General features: G+C 61.2%; 1 protein-coding gene and 1 long non-coding RNA gene across 4 annotated transcripts; one reads left to right on the top strand and one right to left on the bottom strand.

Annotated features, from left to right (window-relative positions):
* Positions 1 to 11,627: 11,627 nt before the first annotated feature.
* LOC115282994 lies at positions 11,628 to 16,124 on the bottom strand. Of its 3 annotated transcripts, none has more exons than XR_003904838.1 (4): positions 15,728 to 16,124; positions 14,774 to 15,433; positions 13,301 to 13,614; positions 11,628 to 12,063 (listed from the first exon to the last, which is right to left on the bottom strand). XR_003904838.1 is itself a non-coding variant. In XM_029929254.1 (3 exons), the coding sequence occupies exons 1-3, from the start codon at positions 14,180 to 14,182 to the stop codon at positions 11,754 to 11,756; spliced, it is 627 nt and encodes a 208-aa protein (XP_029785114.1). In that variant the 5' UTR covers positions 14,183 to 14,239; the 3' UTR covers positions 11,628 to 11,753. The 3 variants fall into 3 exon arrangements, 1 of the variants encoding a protein (XP_029785114.1); XR_003904839.1 differs by having other exon boundaries at positions 12,548 to 13,614; XM_029929254.1 differs by lacking the exons at positions 14,774 to 15,433; positions 15,728 to 16,124 and adding an exon at positions 13,985 to 14,239 and having other exon boundaries at positions 13,301 to 13,419.
* Positions 15,225 to 17,094, top strand: LOC115282995. The gene is made up of 3 exons (XR_003904840.1): positions 15,225 to 15,431; positions 15,996 to 16,165; positions 16,464 to 17,094. It is a non-coding gene; the product is annotated as an uncharacterized LOC115282995 (long non-coding RNA).
* Positions 17,095 to 17,123: the final 29 nt, after the last annotated feature.

Below are 17,123 nucleotides of genomic sequence, written 5' to 3' on the forward strand. Positions count from 1 at the left end.
CCCAGCCCCCCGGCCCCCAGCCCCTCACACTGCTCTTACCGAGCAGGGAGGGCCTCAGCCCTTCCCACCATCTAGGAGGCTTCCGCTCTGAGAGTTTGGTCCCTCCTGCCTGAGTATTCATTGAATTCCTCCTTCTTCCTCTCTTCCGCAAGTATGTCCCGAACCCCGAGCTAAGGCGTGCCCCTGGCGTCTGGATGAAGCTGTGTCCTATACAGGGTTGGTGAGGCAGAGGCACAGGGGGTGGCCGGCCCTGCTGTCCCAGCCTCCACTGCAGGCCTGAGGCACAGCCAGGTAGTGTGTGGGGAAGGGCCCCGTACAGACGTGGTTTGGGGCACACACGCTCACCCCAGCCCCAGCCTGGCCGACTGTCCACCCCAGCCCATCCGTCTCTGGACAGCATAGGTGTCTGGACAGCCCTACGCTGTACGTAGATACAGAGACCTACTTGAATAAAATCCCCACCCTTGGCATAACCTCTCGAGGGCCCCGGGATGAGCGTGGACCAGCATATCTTCGTGGAGGCCCTGGGTCCACCTGAACAGGTCCCAGCAGACCAGGGACCCCAACAGCGCCTTTCTGGCTTCTGACTCAGAGAGCCGCAGGAGGCACCTGCAGCGAAGTCAGCCAGCCGCCCTTGACCGGATGCGCCTGCCTCTCGGGCCCGCTGCTGCTCCAGCTCCCGGCTGAATCCTGCCACCTGGAGTCTCCTGGCCACAGGACCCAGAGGCAGACCCACCATCTCACCTGAGTGTGTCCTGGGCAGGCCTGGTGGAGAGCAAGGCTCGGGCAGGAAGGCCAAAGAGGTGACCACAGGGCGGCCCTGGGGGGAACAGGCGAATGGCCTGCGGGCCACCCCCATACACGCCTCTGTGGTCCGTCCTTCCGGCCCTCGCCCTGACACCTCGTCCTCACAAGCTGCCCAGGATTCACCAAGGAATCGGTGTTCTTCCATGTACTGCCAAAGAGCAGACATGGGTTCAACAAACACGAAATACTTAGCAAGTGAGAAAAACAACAACAGCAGTAACTCCCTCGGAGGAAGAGCCGGCGTGGGCCGAGAGACCTGAGCCCAGCTCTGCCCAGCCCCACACAGGGCTGCAGGGGCCGGGAGGGGGGCTTGGAGCCGCTGCGGGGAAGAGCTGACGGGTGCCCAGGCCCACGGGGAGCAGGGGGAGCCCGTGGAGGCCCACGGTCTGGCTCTGGCCTGGAGGTGGGCAGGCACTGGATGGGTAGAGCAGACCGAGGAGTGATATGCTGGTCAGGGTCAAAGCAGGCAGCCTCTGGCTTGAGGAGTGAGGCGGTGAGGCTTTCAGCGGGAGCGAGGGGCGGGGACATTCGGGGAACGGCGAGGGGGCCGATTCCGGCGGTCTGTGTAGGCGAGCAGTGAATAAGGGCTCAGGGAGCTTGGGGACGTGTACCGGAGTCGGCAGTTACCAGCCAACGGAGCCGGGCTTTAATCTCACCGACAGGAGCAGTCAGAGATCCTTGGGAAGAGCACTTCTGGGAAGAAGAGGGTCACGGAAGCCCGTGAGTCTCTGGTGCGGCCCTGCAGGGGCAGTGGTCCAGGCCTGAGGGCTGGGGCCGGGAGGAGAGATGTGACCAAGGTCGGGAGCACAGACAAGGGAGGGAAAGGGCAGAGCGGCTTGGAGACCAAGACTAAGGACCAGAGGAAGGACAATTCTACATTAAAACTAATCTTGTTCCGTATCATCATCTGTTAAGAGAAGGCAGACGAAAGAAAGAAAGGCAGAGAGAGAAACAACAGGGGTTAGAAAGAGAGCAGGCAACCAGGAAGGACCCACAGGCAAGGGCCCGGGAGGTGCGGGCGGTTGCGGGGGGGGGACGGGGGGGACGGTGCCTGGCCACCCAACCAGGCTGCAGCCCTCTGGCCCCCGGAGCACAGCAAGGCTTATTTTCTGTGGACATTAGACTGATTTCTTTCCTGGGTGGGGAAGTTTTACATGCCTATATTCATTTCTTAAGGCTGATGTAACAGATTACCACTAACTGAAGAGGCTTCAAAAAAACTGAAGTTCATTGTCCCCCAGATCTGGAGACCAGAAGCCTGATACGAAGGACCCCGCTCCGTCCAGAGGCTCTAACAGAGGGTTTTTCTTTGATTTTTCCAGCTGCTGGGGGCTCCAGACGTCCCTGGGCTTGTGGCCGCCTCACCCCGTCTCTATCTTCATTTCTTCACGGTCTCGTGGCTTCTGTGTCTGTGTCTCCTCTTCTTTCCCTTATAAGGACACTTGTCATTGGATTTGGGAGCGGGGCCGAGCTGGGCCCGGTTCTGCCCTTGGGCACAGGACACCAGACCCCTGCTCCACAGCAGTTCCCAGGCTCCAGGGCCGCCGCCCAGCACAGGCCAGCACTGCCGCCGCCACCCACTCCCCAGCTGTGTGGATCTGGGCAACCTCCTCCGACAGAGGCCCAAGCGTGGGCGGGGCGGCGCCAGGGCGCGTGCGCAGTGAGCCCGGAGAGGAGCGCGGCTAGAGGCAGCGCCGGCACACAAGGTGCTCACTCCGCGTTAGCTCGCGGCCGGGCCCTGGGGTCACTGGGGCCAGAATGGGCAGCTCCAACCAGGTGGTGGCACTCCGAGGACTCCCTCCGGCCTGGGCAGCACAGGGAAAGGGAAGTGCCTGGGGGCAGACAGCTCTGCAGGAGTCGGCGGGATTGCTGAGCTCCATCCCTTTCACCTGCAGCCCCCACCCCCCCATCGCTCTCAATGCCCCTTGTTCTTTCCCCCATAGAACCTTCTATCACTACGCTGATAGCCCGCCTCTCCCCACAGATCACAACCCATTCAAATGTAGCCTTAAAGAAGGCAGAAGTTTTGCAGCAACGTTTTCCCAGCACCTCGAGACCTCCTGACATGTAGCAGGTACTCGGTGACTACTTCCTGAGGGAGGAGGAACAAGGCAGGGAGCCTGCCTCTCGGACATCAGACCTAGAATCAAGCCATAGCGATCAGGATGGTGTCGTGTTGGCCAGCTGGGCGGAGCAGAGAACCCAGAAGCCGCCCGTGAGCAGAGGGAAACCCGGTGCATGACGGACTGAAGTGCATGAGGGGTGCCAGGGAGCTGGTTACGCACATTTAAAGAGTGAAATTGGACCCCCATCTGAAAACAAACACCAAGAAGATTGCTTCCAGATGGATAAGCACTAGTATGTGAAAAGCAGGATTTTGAACATCTTTACGCATTCAAGCCCAGGAAGCGTTGGTTAGGGAAAGAAAGGGGAAATCAGAAAAAGGAAAGGCTGACGGATTCCACTGCATTCCAGCCGAGAACTTCATCCGGAGGCAGAGACAGTCCTCACCCAGGAGAAAACATCCGAGCACACAGCCGGGAAGGGTCCCTGCAGAGGAGCCTCCAGCGGCTCGGGCACTGACAGGACGCCCACTCAAGGTGGCCAGAGGCTGGGGCTTGCGGAAGGAAGCTGGCATGACCAGGAAGTGTGTGGGAAGACGGCGATTTCATTAAGAATCAGGGAAATTAGAGATCAGAAATAAAACCGCAGTGAGAGACCACGTGACGCTCACCACGTGCCCAAACGGGACCGCTCGGCGGTGCGCAGGGCACGGTGCCAGCCAGCCCAGAGGCGTCCACACCGCCTGCTGACCCTCAGGTTGGCCAGGAGCACAGGGGCCCGTGTTCTGTAAACTCTGCCAACCGGGGGAATGCACGGTCTTGCACACGTGACAGTTTTTAAGTAAATAGAAAATATCATTCTTCTGATTAGAGAAAAATGAGTTGAAAAATAAGATTCAGATCTCCAATCTCTGTGGATTTCAGGGATTTTGATTCCTTTTCCTTAAAGATGAGGATTATGTCTTGTTTATATATTTATTCTCCACACTTGGTGCATAATAGAGACACTGAAATGAATGGAGGATAAATTCCTCGGAGGCCACGGGCCTGTAGGGAGCAGGGGCTGGTACCCCGGCGTCACCTGGGGTCCGAGGGGCGGGGGTCGGTGGGCACGGAGGCTGTGACCCTGCTATCCCCGATGTCTAACGGAGCCTCTCACGCAAGGCTCACAAAATCCCTCGCACGTGAGTGCCTCTTGGGGCTGGAGGGTGCTCTGGGGGTTTGGGGGTGAAAAAGGCTTTCCTCCTTAAGTAGCAGGAGTTAGCCTTGGGGGCACGCCACGGAGCATGAGGAGCCAAGGGACCCAGGGCGGGAGTGACGTTAAAACCTGCCCACCCCTCCCCAGTGCAGACCGTGTCACCTGGACCCCTGGCTTCCGCTGCCCCCGGGAGAGAGCAAACCAGCTCCAGGGGCTCCGGTCGGTGATTCTCAGAGAACGAGTCTCCGGGCTGGAAGGCTCCTTCGCACGTCGCAAATCATGGGGCTCCCAGGGACATCGGGGTACAGGCGACCCCACTCTCTCCCTGGGGGGCGGCCCTGACGCTTTGGCAGGCACAGGAATGGGGAGCCACGGAGCGGGCGTGGGGGGAAGGTCAGACCCTCCTGGGCCCACGATGTCCCCACTCCGCACGGGAGGCCCGGGGATGCAGTGAGCAGTGACTGACAGGCACCCGACCTGGCCCCGGGCCTCAGCCGTGGGCCCCGTGGCCATACATTCACCCAGGCCACCCCCAGGGGAGAAGACAGCACAGGCAGGGCAGTCACCACAGGGGACATGGGAAGTGGGGGAGACCCGAGCGGCAGAGCCCCTCCATGCCCACAATCCCCCGGGGCAGCGGCTGAGGCAGGTGCACCCCCCCGGGCCCCCTTCCAGCCCCCCGACTATGGACGAGAGTGCACACCGCACACACAGCCCGGGCACCAGAGCCACGGAAGCTCCCGAGAGAGCGTGCCGAGCAGGCAGAGCCAGAACCAAAGGCGTAAGAAGGGGTAAGAGGAAGAAGCCAATCCAAGCTGAACAAGAAGTGGTGAGGAAAGAGGGAACAGAGAAAGCGGGGGTGGGGCTGAGCTTCGGGGTTTCCAGGCAGCCTTTGATGGTGACATTTGGGGAACGTGACAGTGACCGTGAGCAAAGTGCAGCCGGAAAAGGGGCCAACGGGAGAGTGAGCAAACTGTGTCTCATAAACACAACGCTTGGTGTCTAACCTTTTAAAAGATCCCTTATTTCAGGTCACAGTGGAGAAAAGCCCTCTGACAGTGTCCTCAGCCTGAAGGCACGGAGGACAAAGTCCACAGCGGAGTCTGCGGGCGCCTCCTTCGGCCCACACGGGCCTCAGAGCGGCCAGGCCTGTGGGGCAGGGACCCAGCCGGGCCTCAGCCGGCCCTCAGCCGGCCCTCCCACATCCTATGGCCTTTGTGTGTCGGGGTCCCTGGGGGGTGTCCCCGACAACCGCCGAGCCAAACCCCACCGCTCTGTCCCCACGTGGGCCCCAAGTCACGCTGACTACAGGGCTGTCTTGCTCTGAGCTGCCGGCCCCAGGTTGCATCACGACAAGTCAGGGCGCTCCTGCCGGCACCCGCTGTCCCCCCGGGCTGTCCGACCCCTGTGCGCCTTCTGGAGGCACCTGCTTGGAGCCGCGGTGCCCTGTAAAAACTCAGGCGCACAAACCAGGCCTGCCTTGCCTGGAGGCAGGGGGCACCCAGCACCACTCGTACAGGCCTGGGGAGCCCAGACCACGTCCTGCGTGCCCCCGGCCTGCCCACCCAGCCAGCGTCCGCCGTCACCCCTGTGTTTGTGGCACCCCGATGCTCACCTGGGGGCCTCTCTCTCACACCTTCCTCACCTGGCTGTTCCCCGTTTTCCTTTCTCAGCCGCAAGTTTCCGACCTTGCTGAATAGCCGAATGTGCCCTCAGGAGCTTTACCTGCAGACTCCCCGAGGCTCGCCTTCCACGCCAGGACAGGGAGATGGGGCCAGCTGACCACACCAGGCCCCAAGCCTCCCACACCCCGGCGCTCACCCCCGGGTCCAGGGACAGTGTGCCGACCATCTGGACGCCCGGGCCCGTCAGCCCTGCAGGTCAGCCCCGCGGACGCCTCCCCCGGACCCTCTAGGACCCGGGTTCCCAGCTGCACGTGGGACGGCAGGACGCCCCCGTCGCCGAAGCCAGTCCACGTCTGTCTGCACCCCGTTGTTCTGTCCACCCGACTGTCCCAGGCGGAGGCTGGCGGTTGCTGCGTGGACAGTGGGGGGGTGGTTTGAACTTCACGTGGGTCTCTGCTCCCAACAATTTAAGGAATGGTGGAGGCCTGGGGTCAGAATGTAAACAAAGCTTCGTCACAGACTCAGTGAGGGCAGTGACCTCCCTGTGAACCCCTGGGCGTCCCTGACGCCTCAGACGACCATGTGTGTCTTTTTGGTCTCCTGAAACCATAACAGCTTGGCTGTTAAAAATGTGAAGTTCATGTCTTATGCCAACGACTTTCAAGTTCCAGAAAAACTGCTTTTTTTTTTTCGTTTTTCTCATTTTGTTTCTTCTCTTTTTATTAGTGTAGCTTGGGCGGCACGGACCACATCGCCTGGGCCGTGGGGGGACTTCCTTCTCTGTCCGGACCGCAGCCCACGCGCTAGAAGAGCCGGAGGCAGAGATGGCCTGGCAAGGTCACGGGGGCAGCCCTGGGGGGGAAGGGGCACCGTGCGCGCGTCCGGAGCGGAACAGAAGCGGCCTCTGTAGGAACACGTTCCCTAGGAACAAAGGGAAATTATGGGAGATCTGGAATGAGAAACGGAAGCTCAGACAGAGACGTGTATACACAAGGGTGTGCAAAACGGTCCCTGAGGGCGGGGCGCAGGGAGGGGACGCTGGCCCACGGCGGGCCCCCAGACTGCTGCCACGTTTAGCGCGCTGACCCGTTCTTCCAAAGAGCTAACGCAGGAGGGGAGCAATGCCAGGCGGTGCGTCAGGGAAGCCCTCCCCCCCATTGCCCGGGCGGAAGGGTGTGGGGCTGGGGCTCCCGCAGGAGCACCTGCACCTTCACAGGAGGAACTGCCCGAAATCAGAGTCGCTTTGACAGGAGAGAAGAAAAGGGTGGAGTGAGATCTAGAACAAGGGCACTGGCTCTCGGGAGAGGAAGGTTTGAGTCTGTCTGCTGAGCAGCGACATGGAGGCTGGTTTGGGGCCGTTCGGGGTCGGGGGTCCCACTGCTCAGGCTGGCACTGTCGGGCAGCGCTCAGCACAGAGGCCCGACTTCCTGCGAGGCCTCCGGGGTGGGCCCACAGGCCCTGGCGCACAATGCGCCCCTCCCTAGGGAGGAAGGACCCGTAGAGGGTGGCTGGACAGCCAAGGCGGCCTGCCACTTCTGTCACCGCGTGAGGGACACAGGGGAAGCCCCGCCTTGTCCCCACAGGGGCAGAGGACAACAGCCACATAAGATGTGAGGGGAATGAGGCACCATCTGCCCGGCTGGGGTCCTGGTGCCCAGAGCAGGTGTGGCACCACAGAGGGTGAGGGAACCAGACCGACCCTCACTCGCTGTTGACCCCACCAGGGCTGCAGCGGGGCTCCGGGAGGACGGCACCTGGACGCTGGGAACCCCCACCCCCTTCAGCTTCATGCAGCTCTGGCTCCGGACGGAATGTACCAGAGCGAGTGAGACCCCCAAATACTCCCAGGCAGCTCTCAAACCTCAGCGTCACGGAGAGCTCCGGCCCCGCCTCCCCCTGTCCTTTCCTCCTCCAGACAGCGGGGTGGACGGTGGAAGAAACCTCACCCGTGAGGTTTGGAGCCACAAGACAACGTGGACCAGCAGCAGTGACGCCGAACCCCATGGTCGGGGACCAAGGGCCTGCCGACCTCAGTGGCTTTGATTTTGTTATAGTTCATGATAATTAATTGACAAAGTTAATAGAAAACGCTGTGTGAGACATCAAGTGGGCAAAGTGGAGGCCAGGGAGCTGGACCAGACTCTTCCGAGTCTCCAAGTCTCTGCATCTGGGACCGTGGGACCCAGCTCCACGGCGCGTTACAGGACGCCGCTGGCCGTGCTCCTGTGGGAGCTGCCGCACAAGCCCGGGCACATGTGGGGACCAGCCTCCAGGCCATCCGGCTCCAGGCTCACTTCCTGGTCTGCCTGCTAGTCCCAGCCCCACCCCTGCCCAGACCTTCCCCACTACCCCAGGGCCCCACCCCTGCCCAGGACCCTCCCCACTACCCCAGGGCCCCACCCCTGCCCGGGACCCTCCTACTACCCCAGAACCCCACCCCTGCCTGGGACCCTCCCTGTTACCACAGGGCCCCCACCCCGCCCTCCCCTGCTGCCTGGGATCTCCTCACTACTCCAAGGACCCACCACTGCCTGGAGCCTTCCCACTCCCCCAGGGCCTCACCCCTGCTTGGAACCCGTCCCCTCTAGCACACAACACCCTGGGGCCTCTCTCTGTGGGGTGAGGGGCGGGGTATTTGGAGCCCAGGCTGTGGGTACCGTGGGTACCGGGCTGGGTGACTGGGTGGGCAAGAGCACCACAGAGGGGCCTGGGCCTGGGCCCCTCGGGAGATCTGTGAGCTCCAGGTGGAGGGAAGTGAAGCCTTCCAGTCACTCAGGGGAGGGGAGGAGACTGACTCCAGAACAGTCTCTGTGGGATTCCAAAGAGTGAGGCACTGGAGCCCGTCAGCATCCCAGACTAATCTCTTGCGTTGGTCTGGACCCCGCAGACATTCTTCGGGGGTAAGTCATCCAGCGGAACACCCTCCGCCAGGCCCAGCGCGGCCTTGCTGGGGGCGACTGGGTGGCCTCCAGCGGGCCAGCTCCTCAGCCACGCAGGTCACAGAGGGGAAGTGCAAGCCAGGGACTGGCGGGCGGGGCTTCCTGCCTGCAGCCTGGGGTGGACCCTCCCCCACAGGCGAATCCCCGCTCTGCCATTAGGGCCAGAACCCCACCACCACAGACGGAAGCATCCGGATCCTCCGCTCGGCGTTCTTCCTTTTGAAGGAACCGTACCGCCCATCACCGTGCAGGGTGGTGTTTTGAGTGTGACCGAGTCACAGCTCCCTGATGAGATCAGTGGTCTTACGAGACCAGCCCAGAAGCACCAGGGCCTGGGTCGGGTCCCTGCTGCCTCACCGTCGGCAACACGCTAACGCTAGGAAACGCCGCGCAGGCCGCACTGTTCTGCCAGAAATCCCAGCACGCGTGCATCAGACCGGACTCCAGCGTGTTCACTGAACTTGCACTTTACGGCAGTAAGAGCATCCAGGAGCCCGTGTCAGGAGCGAGCCCCTCCCCACGCCGCATGTGCCCGTCCCTGTGGCCGCGGACCTCAGTCGAGCGAGTCCTGGTCTATCGCACTAGTGACCCGTGCACACGAGGGCTGCTCGTGAAGGCTGGAGGGCCTGTGCCATCCGGGCTCGCTCTCCCTGACCCCATGGAATCCAGACCCCCAGGCCCCTCTTTGGGCACAGCCTCAACCAAGAGCCACAGGCAAACTTCAGACCCCAGGGTGGGCCGTTTGCCTGGATGACACTGTGAAGAGGTGGTGGGTGGTGGTCACCATGGCAACAAGTCCTGCAGGGGACATGGCTGGCTCTGCCCCACCCCCCCTCCCCGCCCCCGCTGCTAGAGGGCCACACACGTGCACGTCTCCTCTGACCATGTCAGAGCCTGGATGGGGAAAACAGGTCGGAGCCCTTGCTGACGTTCTGGAGGCCCTAATGGGTGCGTTAGTGGCTCTGGCTTCTAACGTCTCCGAGGGGCGTGCTGACCACGAGTTGGGGAAAGGGAAGCAGAGGGACTCTGAGAGCCACCGGGAGGGGAAGGAGGGACTTTCGGCAGAGTGATCACCCTCGTCGGCTCCCTGGTGAGCAGACTGTGGGGCACAGTGAGTGCGTGGAGATTGGGCCAGGTCTGCGGAGGGCCACACAGACCCCCGCGCCCCGCGCCTGCGGACCGCAGGGCTGCACCCACCGCCCCGAGATGCAGCCACACGCAAGGCGGCCTCAGGAGATGCAAGCCGGGCACCGACCTGATCTAGGAACTAAACCGAGCTGTGTGTCTGTGGCTCGTCCTAGATGAAGCCTAGCGATTTCTGACCTCCTCTGCAGCCCGGGGCGCCCCTCGGCTGACTCGCAGAGCCGTGGGGGCCCTGAGGGGCAGCACTGCCGCCGCGCTCCGGCCGGCAGACAGCGGCGAGGACGCGCCGCTGCAGCTCCTACAGACACTGAGAAGGCAGAGACCCGTCGAGGAAGGCCTCGGACACAGTGACGCTGGAGCAGGTGACACGTGTTCCCGGGTGCGCAATGGCGGGACCTTCCCGGCGGGGAAGAGGCCAGGAGCACCCTCATTTCTGCAAAGCACTTGGAGCCGGGGAGAAGCCGGGAGGAAGTGGGGAGGAAGCAGGAGCTTCACCTCTGGTCACAGACCGACTCAGCAACACTCTGACCAAAACCTTGTTTTTCACCACGATAAGCATCTCGCCAGTGATGCCACGTGGTGCCCCTGGGAGCTCCAGATAACATAGCTGTCGAGATTCGGACACACAGATAAGTAACTTGGACATCTGGTCGTCTGGATACCCCTGCTCAGCTTGCCCCAGGGAGGAAAAGGAGACACTGACGGGTCATCACAGGGGTGGCGGGCAGAGTCACCTGCCTACGGGCCTTGGGAAGATACCAGACCTCAGGACCTTAACGTGACGGGCAGGACAGGCCTACAGCCCGGCACGTGCCTCACCAGATGGCAGGTGCGGGTGCACAGGCACGGTGGCACCTGACACGTAGTGAAAAACCAGACCGTGAATAGACCACATTCAAACCACGAGGCAACCGCCTCGGATTGGACACACTCTTGCCCAGACAGCCCTGTGATTCTGAAAGCTCGGAAACGTAAATGGCCAGGAACAAGACCCCCACAGTTCTGGAAGAAAACCCAGGAAAACCTTTTAACAAGATCCAGAAGCCATACAAGAAGATGAAAATGTTTCCTTGAAAATTCACGGCCAAGACACGCCCACACAAAGTGCCGAGGCAGAAGCCCAGGCCGCCCGCACCGCAGATGGAGGGCTGGTCCTCTCTCACGACAGGCCCCGCTGGTCAGCCAACAGGCCACCGAAGGAAGAAATGCCAGCACCCTTGGACATATGACACGCTTGAGATCATTCTCACAAAGAGAAATAAGCATCAAAACCGCACTGAGAAACCGTTAGTTTTCATATGTCTGATCAGCAAAGGCCGAGAGTCTGGCAGAGCACGGCGGGCCGGGCGGGGCCGCCACACACGTTGCTGGTGGGCGCAGGAAATGGCACAGGCCCTGACCCCGCCATCCTGCGCCTGAGATCGTATCAACTGGCATTAAAACTAATGTTCACAAGCATGTGTGTTCGGTCTTACATCCCAAATGCACGTCAGGGAGGACACTGGCCAGACTCCTCACGCCAGGTACGTGCAGCAGAACACAACCCTAGGGCAGACCAGAACTCCAAGCTCTTCGGGGCGCCCGGGGGCTTGGTCGGCTCAGCGTCCTATTTTGGCTCAGGTCGTGATCTCACGGTTTGTGGGTTTGAGCCCTGGATTGGTCTCTGTGCTGGCAGCTGGGACCCTGCTTCTGATTCCTTGTCTCCCTCTCTCTGCCCCTACCCCCCTCACACTCTGTCTCCATCTCTCTAAATGAATAAACATTTAAAAAAAAAAAAAAAGAATCCTGAGGTCTTTTTGTGCCACATGACCAGGTGCCCAAGAAACAACATTAACCTAAAAAGAAACATGCATCCTTTCTTTTAGAGTTTATTTAAGAAATCTCTTCACCCAACACGGGGCTCAAACTCACAACCCCTAGATCAGGAGCTGCATGCTCTTTTGTCTGAGCCAGGCGCCCCAAGACACATTCATCCCGCCTACAGCTCCGGCCACCCTGTGCCACTGCCCGCATCCCTCTGCGAGGACCCAGGTCTGAGAGCCCAGCATCTGGAGCAGGCCAGGAAGCAGGACAAGAGCAGGTGGGCGGAATGAGCAGCAACAGGCACGGCACACAGGCCCCTGGTGTCCCCTTCAAGGGAAAACCACAGCACAGTGTCCTTGCAAATGTGGTCAGACCTCGGAGACTCAGGTGGAGGGCGCCTCCCTCGGCTCCGTCTGCAGGTCCGGGATCTGCCCCTTCGCACTGTGGCTCCTCTTCCCTGAAGTGCCTGAGACGCGCTTGCAAGGCTGTTGGGAAATTGGGGAAAGTCTCAGAGGTGGTGTCAGTCTTACGAGAGAGTGATGTCACACTGGGGGTTACTCGGCTGCGACACGACAGCCCAGCGCTTGGAGGAACACGTGTCCCCGCACACGGCCAGCCTGTTCCGTTTACGAGGCTCCCGGGGGGACAGTAAGACTCGACAGACATGGGTCCGATGAACAAACGCCCCAGACGGTTGTTCTGGGACCCTGGATGGCCACCAGAGCCTTGGTGGTCAGGTGTGGGGCCGCCCTTAGGAGGGTCACCCCCAGGCCCCACCGCTCCAGGGCAGCTGGGGTGGATGTGGGGGCCTGACTGCGCAGGGACCCCTGCCCCAGACAGACCGCAGGGGCCGATCCCGCCCACGGGAGGAGTCACGGTGACCACCCCCAGGAGGAACTTGGACTTCTCCACCAAGAGAAAGGCCCAGCCCCTCCCAGCCCAGAGAAGGGTGGGCTGGCCAGGACCCACCATGGAGCAGCAGCTCTGGGGAGCAGGCCCTGGACCAAGCAATGACAGGAGTGACAGGGTCCTGCCTGGGAGACGCCGAACAGCCTTATCATTGCAGGCAGCTCCTCAAAGGACACCGGAGTGCGGGCTGAGTGTCCTTCCCTCAGGCCTTGCCGCACTCTGAGGCCAAAGCGTCTGCAAACAGGCTCCAGGCCTCATGTCTGAAGATGCCACAGGCCAGCAGCACGCCTGGGGCCTGCCCTCCCCGCACTGCTGTCCAGGAAGCAGGGCAGGGCCGCACGTCCGTACCAGTGAGGGCAGGAGCAGCCTCGGTGGGCACCACGCCCTATTCTGAGCCTCACTCCTTCCTCTTAGCTCACTTTGCTTAGGCAACGAGACTGGGGGTGTCTGTGGCTGCTTGCTCTATTTTTTAGGCAAAATTAAAAGCCCATTCGCTTCAGTCCGTCTTCAACTTGTAGGAAGGATACTTAACTGGCTCATGGAATTCCAAGCGGAAGAGCTGGTTTTCTGGGTTTCTGGTTGAAGCTCGCGCCCCCCAGGAGCAGACCTCGCCTGTGAGCTGGGAAGCAGAGCCAGCTCCGAACCAGACACGCGGAAGTCTGAGAACCCGGCTGCTTTCGTAGGAAGGGGCGTCCCGGCGCCCGTCACCCAGGGTGGCATTCCTCGCCAGACAACGGGCTCTGGGAGCTACACGACTTCCATGCAGCCAGGACCCCCACTTTCTTCACAAGCACCCCGAACAGTGACTCTCACCGCTTTGTCTTCTGAGAGACGAACTGGAATGTGATGGACCAAACCCAAGCCGGGGGGTCAGGGTGGGTTGCGGTCACGCCTGGTCCTGACCCCCATATTCCACCGTCAGCCTGGAGCTCCTGGAGGTGACACGGGCTGCCAGTGACTGACCATGGCAGAAGCTGCAGACAAAGGGGATGCACCTGGAGTCTGAGGGCCATCAGCTTAGCTCAGAGGCCTGAGGTCAGATGTGGGTGTGGGTCCGGATGAACCACACAGCCCTGAGTGGCCCCAGTCACATCAGTCACTGCATCATCTTGCCCTCAGTTTCTGATCTGTGAAATGGGAAGAAGGGGTTGTTTCGAGGAAAAGACCTCCCTGGCCACACCGCCCGGGCCTGCCTGTCCCCTGACGCAGTGGGGCCACCATGTTGGCCAGAGCTGCTTCAGTTAGCCCCAGAGACCCACAGGGCATAGGGGGCAAAGCCGGAGCCCAAGGACTGCTTTTTGTACGGACAGTGAATCCATTTGAAGACCACTCAAGGAAGCCCTTCTCAAACTGCATAGAATCCAGTGACACGCTTACTAACTAGGCCGTGTAGAAGTATAGACAACCTCTGTCAGCCCCCCCGAAACTCCTAGAAAGTAGGGCCTCCCGCAGGGGCCTCAACCCACTCAGCCCCCAGCAAAGGGACTGAGGTCAGACCTGTGAGGCCCACCCAGCGCCCGCTGGCCGCCCCTTCGCAGGCTGCACGGCCGGGGCCCTGCCCGAGCTGGGCTCAGCCCCGGCTCCACCTGCTGGGTAGGCGTGTGACCCGTCCGAGGGTGCGGGCAGGGCTCTGGCTCTCCTGGTGTGGCCTGTGCTGCCCGGCCGCACGGGTGTTTCCTGCTGATGCCGGCACATTTCTGCTTTGATGCACTGCCTTCATGGCACTGAGCACAAGCTGAAAATTATGCCGACACAGCCCATGCACCTCACTGTGTTGCAATTTATTCTCTCAGCAAATTTCCAGCTAAGGCCTCCGGAGCCCCTGAGTCTGAGCTAGATTCAGTTCTCCAAGGACCAGGCTGCCCGGAACCCAGGGGCGCGGCAGGAAAGCGGCCGGGAGTGGTGCATCGTGGGCCCAGGGGACTCGTCCGCCAGCAAGTGGTCTGACCGCAGTCATTCAGATGTGAAATTGCCTTTTCGCTGAAATATTCCTGGGCCCGCTGAGGAAGCCGCAGAGCGGTGGCCGGCTCTGCTCGGACTGCGCCTTCGGCAGCCCCGCCCCCACGCAGGTGGCAAGCGGCTGCGGGTGCCAGGCTGCCGGCTGCCTTCTGCTCTGGGCACCGCGGGAGGTGAGAGGGCCCGGACGCAGGCAGTGCCGTGGTGGGGCTGTGGGGGGGCCGGAGAGGCAGGTGGGGCACTCTGCAGCCCAGTCCCCCTGAGTCTGACCCCAAGGGTCCACGGCAGCTTCCAGATGGGGCCTGTCTTCCTTGGGCTTCCCCAAATTACCTCCAAACACACAGCTGCCGCCATCCATCCGCTCTGCCTGGTTCACTGGCTGAACTCCAGTCAGCTGGGCCTCCTGCGTCCTGGGCCTTGATGGAAACCTCCGGAGCTGCCGGGTCTGCTCCAGCCCCCAGGGGCTCTGTACCCCACCCACCTGAAGGCTGAGGCCCCTCGGGGCCGCACACTCTTCCAGTCCCAGCCCGGCCCCTGGAGGTGCGGCTCTGCCACCAGGCTGTGTCTCTCCCTCACCCCAAATGTCTCAGCAAGACCCCCCCATGCCCCCCTTGCTTTAACGGACTACACAGTTTTCTTATTTATCTGCCTACAAACATACACAGCACACTGGAATGTAAGCTCCCGGGGGCATCAATGTTTGAATGTATTTATTATGGAAAATTTCCCCCCAAAATGCAGAAGTTGAGAAGAGGGTCATGAACCCAGCACCCCTGTTACCCAATTTCAGTGATGACCAGGGTGCGGCTGGTCTCTCTCTACCCCGCTCCCTCCACGTGCTACAGAGCGATCCCCACAGGTCACCTCACTTCCCTGTAGACGCTGCTGGACGGAGCCTTTGAAGACCGTTATCGCCCAAACTCTCGGTAACCTTGACGTTGGACACACAGTCAGCGTCCAGAACTCCCGTGGTCTCGGCCCTCACGAGGTCTGTAAACAACCACTTGTCAATAGGTCTCAGCTACATAAACAACGCTCCCCTCTCTCTTTTCTCTTCCTCTTGCTGGAGGAGCCGGGCTCTGTGCCCTCCAGACCTGCCCGCGTCCCAGCTCTGGCCGCTGCCAGCCGACCCTGGGCAGCTTTGTGTTTTGGCAAAAGCACGTGCTCTGCAGGGCTCCCGGCAGACGCCCCTGGCCCGCTGCCCCCAGCCCGCTGCCCTCACCCCGCCGCGCCCAGCCCCACCACCCCCAGCCCGCCTGCTGCTGGGTCCTCTCTAGGCAGCACCTTCTTGTCACGTGGTTGGCTACAGCTCCTCCAGGGAACACAAGACAAACACCGGCTTCATCGTTTCCTGCCCGTTTCTAGAACGGCGAGAACAGTGAGCATCTTCTGGAGGCAGCTGGAAGCTTTGTTTTTCCTTTTGGTTTTTTGTTTTATTTTGGTTTGGTTTTTGGATTTCAGTTACTCCTGAAATGTAACTTATTTAACACGTTTCGGCCCATTTCTTCTTCCCTTGCTCTTTTTTATTCCCTGTCGACTCCTGTACTTTTAGGTTTGGAAGTGTCTGGCCGCCACCCTCCCCTGGGGGGTGACGACGTCGCTCCCTCCTCCCGCCATCCCCCTCCCTGACAACGTGAGGGCGCGTCTCCAGTCCCCTCTCACAGGACCTCAGACAGGGACGCAGGCCGGCACCCTGACGCGGCCTCCCCCGCTGCCTTTGTGGTAAGGCTCCCCCCACCCCCCCCACCCCCCTCTCAGAAGAACTTTCCAGGTCCTCTTTTAAATCCAACACAGTCCAGGAGCTTCCGAGCATCCTCATGCTCTGGTTCAATGCAGGGCCCCCCACGAAAGCCCCTCCTCCGCTGCGGACGCAGGGCGCGCCCACCCCACCTCCTCGGTGCTATTTGTGGCGCACGTTCCTGTTTTCAGTTGTGGTTTTACCTGGACTCGGGCTCCGCACGCTTCCCCTTCCTCTTCTCCTTCCCCTTTGACATCTACCTCTCTCTTCTTTTTCAAACAGCTTCATTGAGAGAATTCACCCACCGTGAAACCCACTCTTCCGAGTGCACAGCTCGATGGTCCTCAGCACATTCGCGGAGCTGCACCCATCACCCCTGTCAGATTTTAGCGCGTTTTCATCACCCAGAAGGGACGCCCTGCTCCGCCGGCTGCCCTTCGCCCTGCAGGCTCTCCCGGGCCACACACTCCACAGCGCTGCGGCCCGCGGTACACGGTGGCGGGGGGGCCTTTCCTGCCGAGCCACGTCTGGGTTCACCCGCGTCGCTGCACCTGTCAGCGCCTCATTTCTTTGCTGATACTTTTCCATGGGGTTTGTGGATCTTGCTTTGTTTATCTGTCTACGGGTGGACACTGGGTTGTTCCTACTTTTCAGCGATTACAAATAAGGCCATGTACAGGTTTTTGTATGGACGTGTTTTCATCTCTCTCGGGATGACGCCCAGGGGTGGACTGCCGGGTCGAGTGTAACTCTGGGTTTAGTATCCGAGGAACCGGCAGTTCTGTGCGGCACCACGCCGTCCGACAGCCCACCGCAGGGACCCGCGGCCCTCCAGCCCTCCCTCGCCGGCGCCGCGCACGGCCGTCCCTGGCTTCGGCCATCGGAGTGGCGGACAGCCACGTGCGCCCCGCTCTGTCGCGGCCTTCTGACCGGCCGCGCTTG

The sequence above is a fragment of the Suricata suricatta genome, chromosome 17 (genome assembly GCF_006229205.1).
Source record: "Suricata suricatta isolate VVHF042 chromosome 17, meerkat_22Aug2017_6uvM2_HiC, whole genome shotgun sequence".
NCBI classification, from domain to species: Eukaryota; Metazoa; Chordata; class Mammalia; order Carnivora; family Herpestidae; genus Suricata; species Suricata suricatta.

What these genes read in the sequence shown, in the direction of transcription:
- LOC115282994 (XM_029929254.1), bottom strand. Translation starts at nt 14,182, where the DNA reads ATGTGCCGGCATCAGCAGGAAACACCCGTGCGGCCGGGCAGCACAGGC. An exon ending in GCGCTGGGTGGGCCTCACAG is followed by an intron (nt 13,420 to 13,984) that starts GTCTGACCTCAG and finishes TGTCACCTCCAG; the next exon opens with GAGCTCCAGGCTGACGGTGG. An exon ending in GTCTCTCAGAAGACAAAGCG is followed by an intron (nt 12,064 to 13,300) that starts GTGAGAGTCACT and finishes ATTTCCCAACAG; the next exon opens with CCTTGCAAGCGCGTCTCAGG.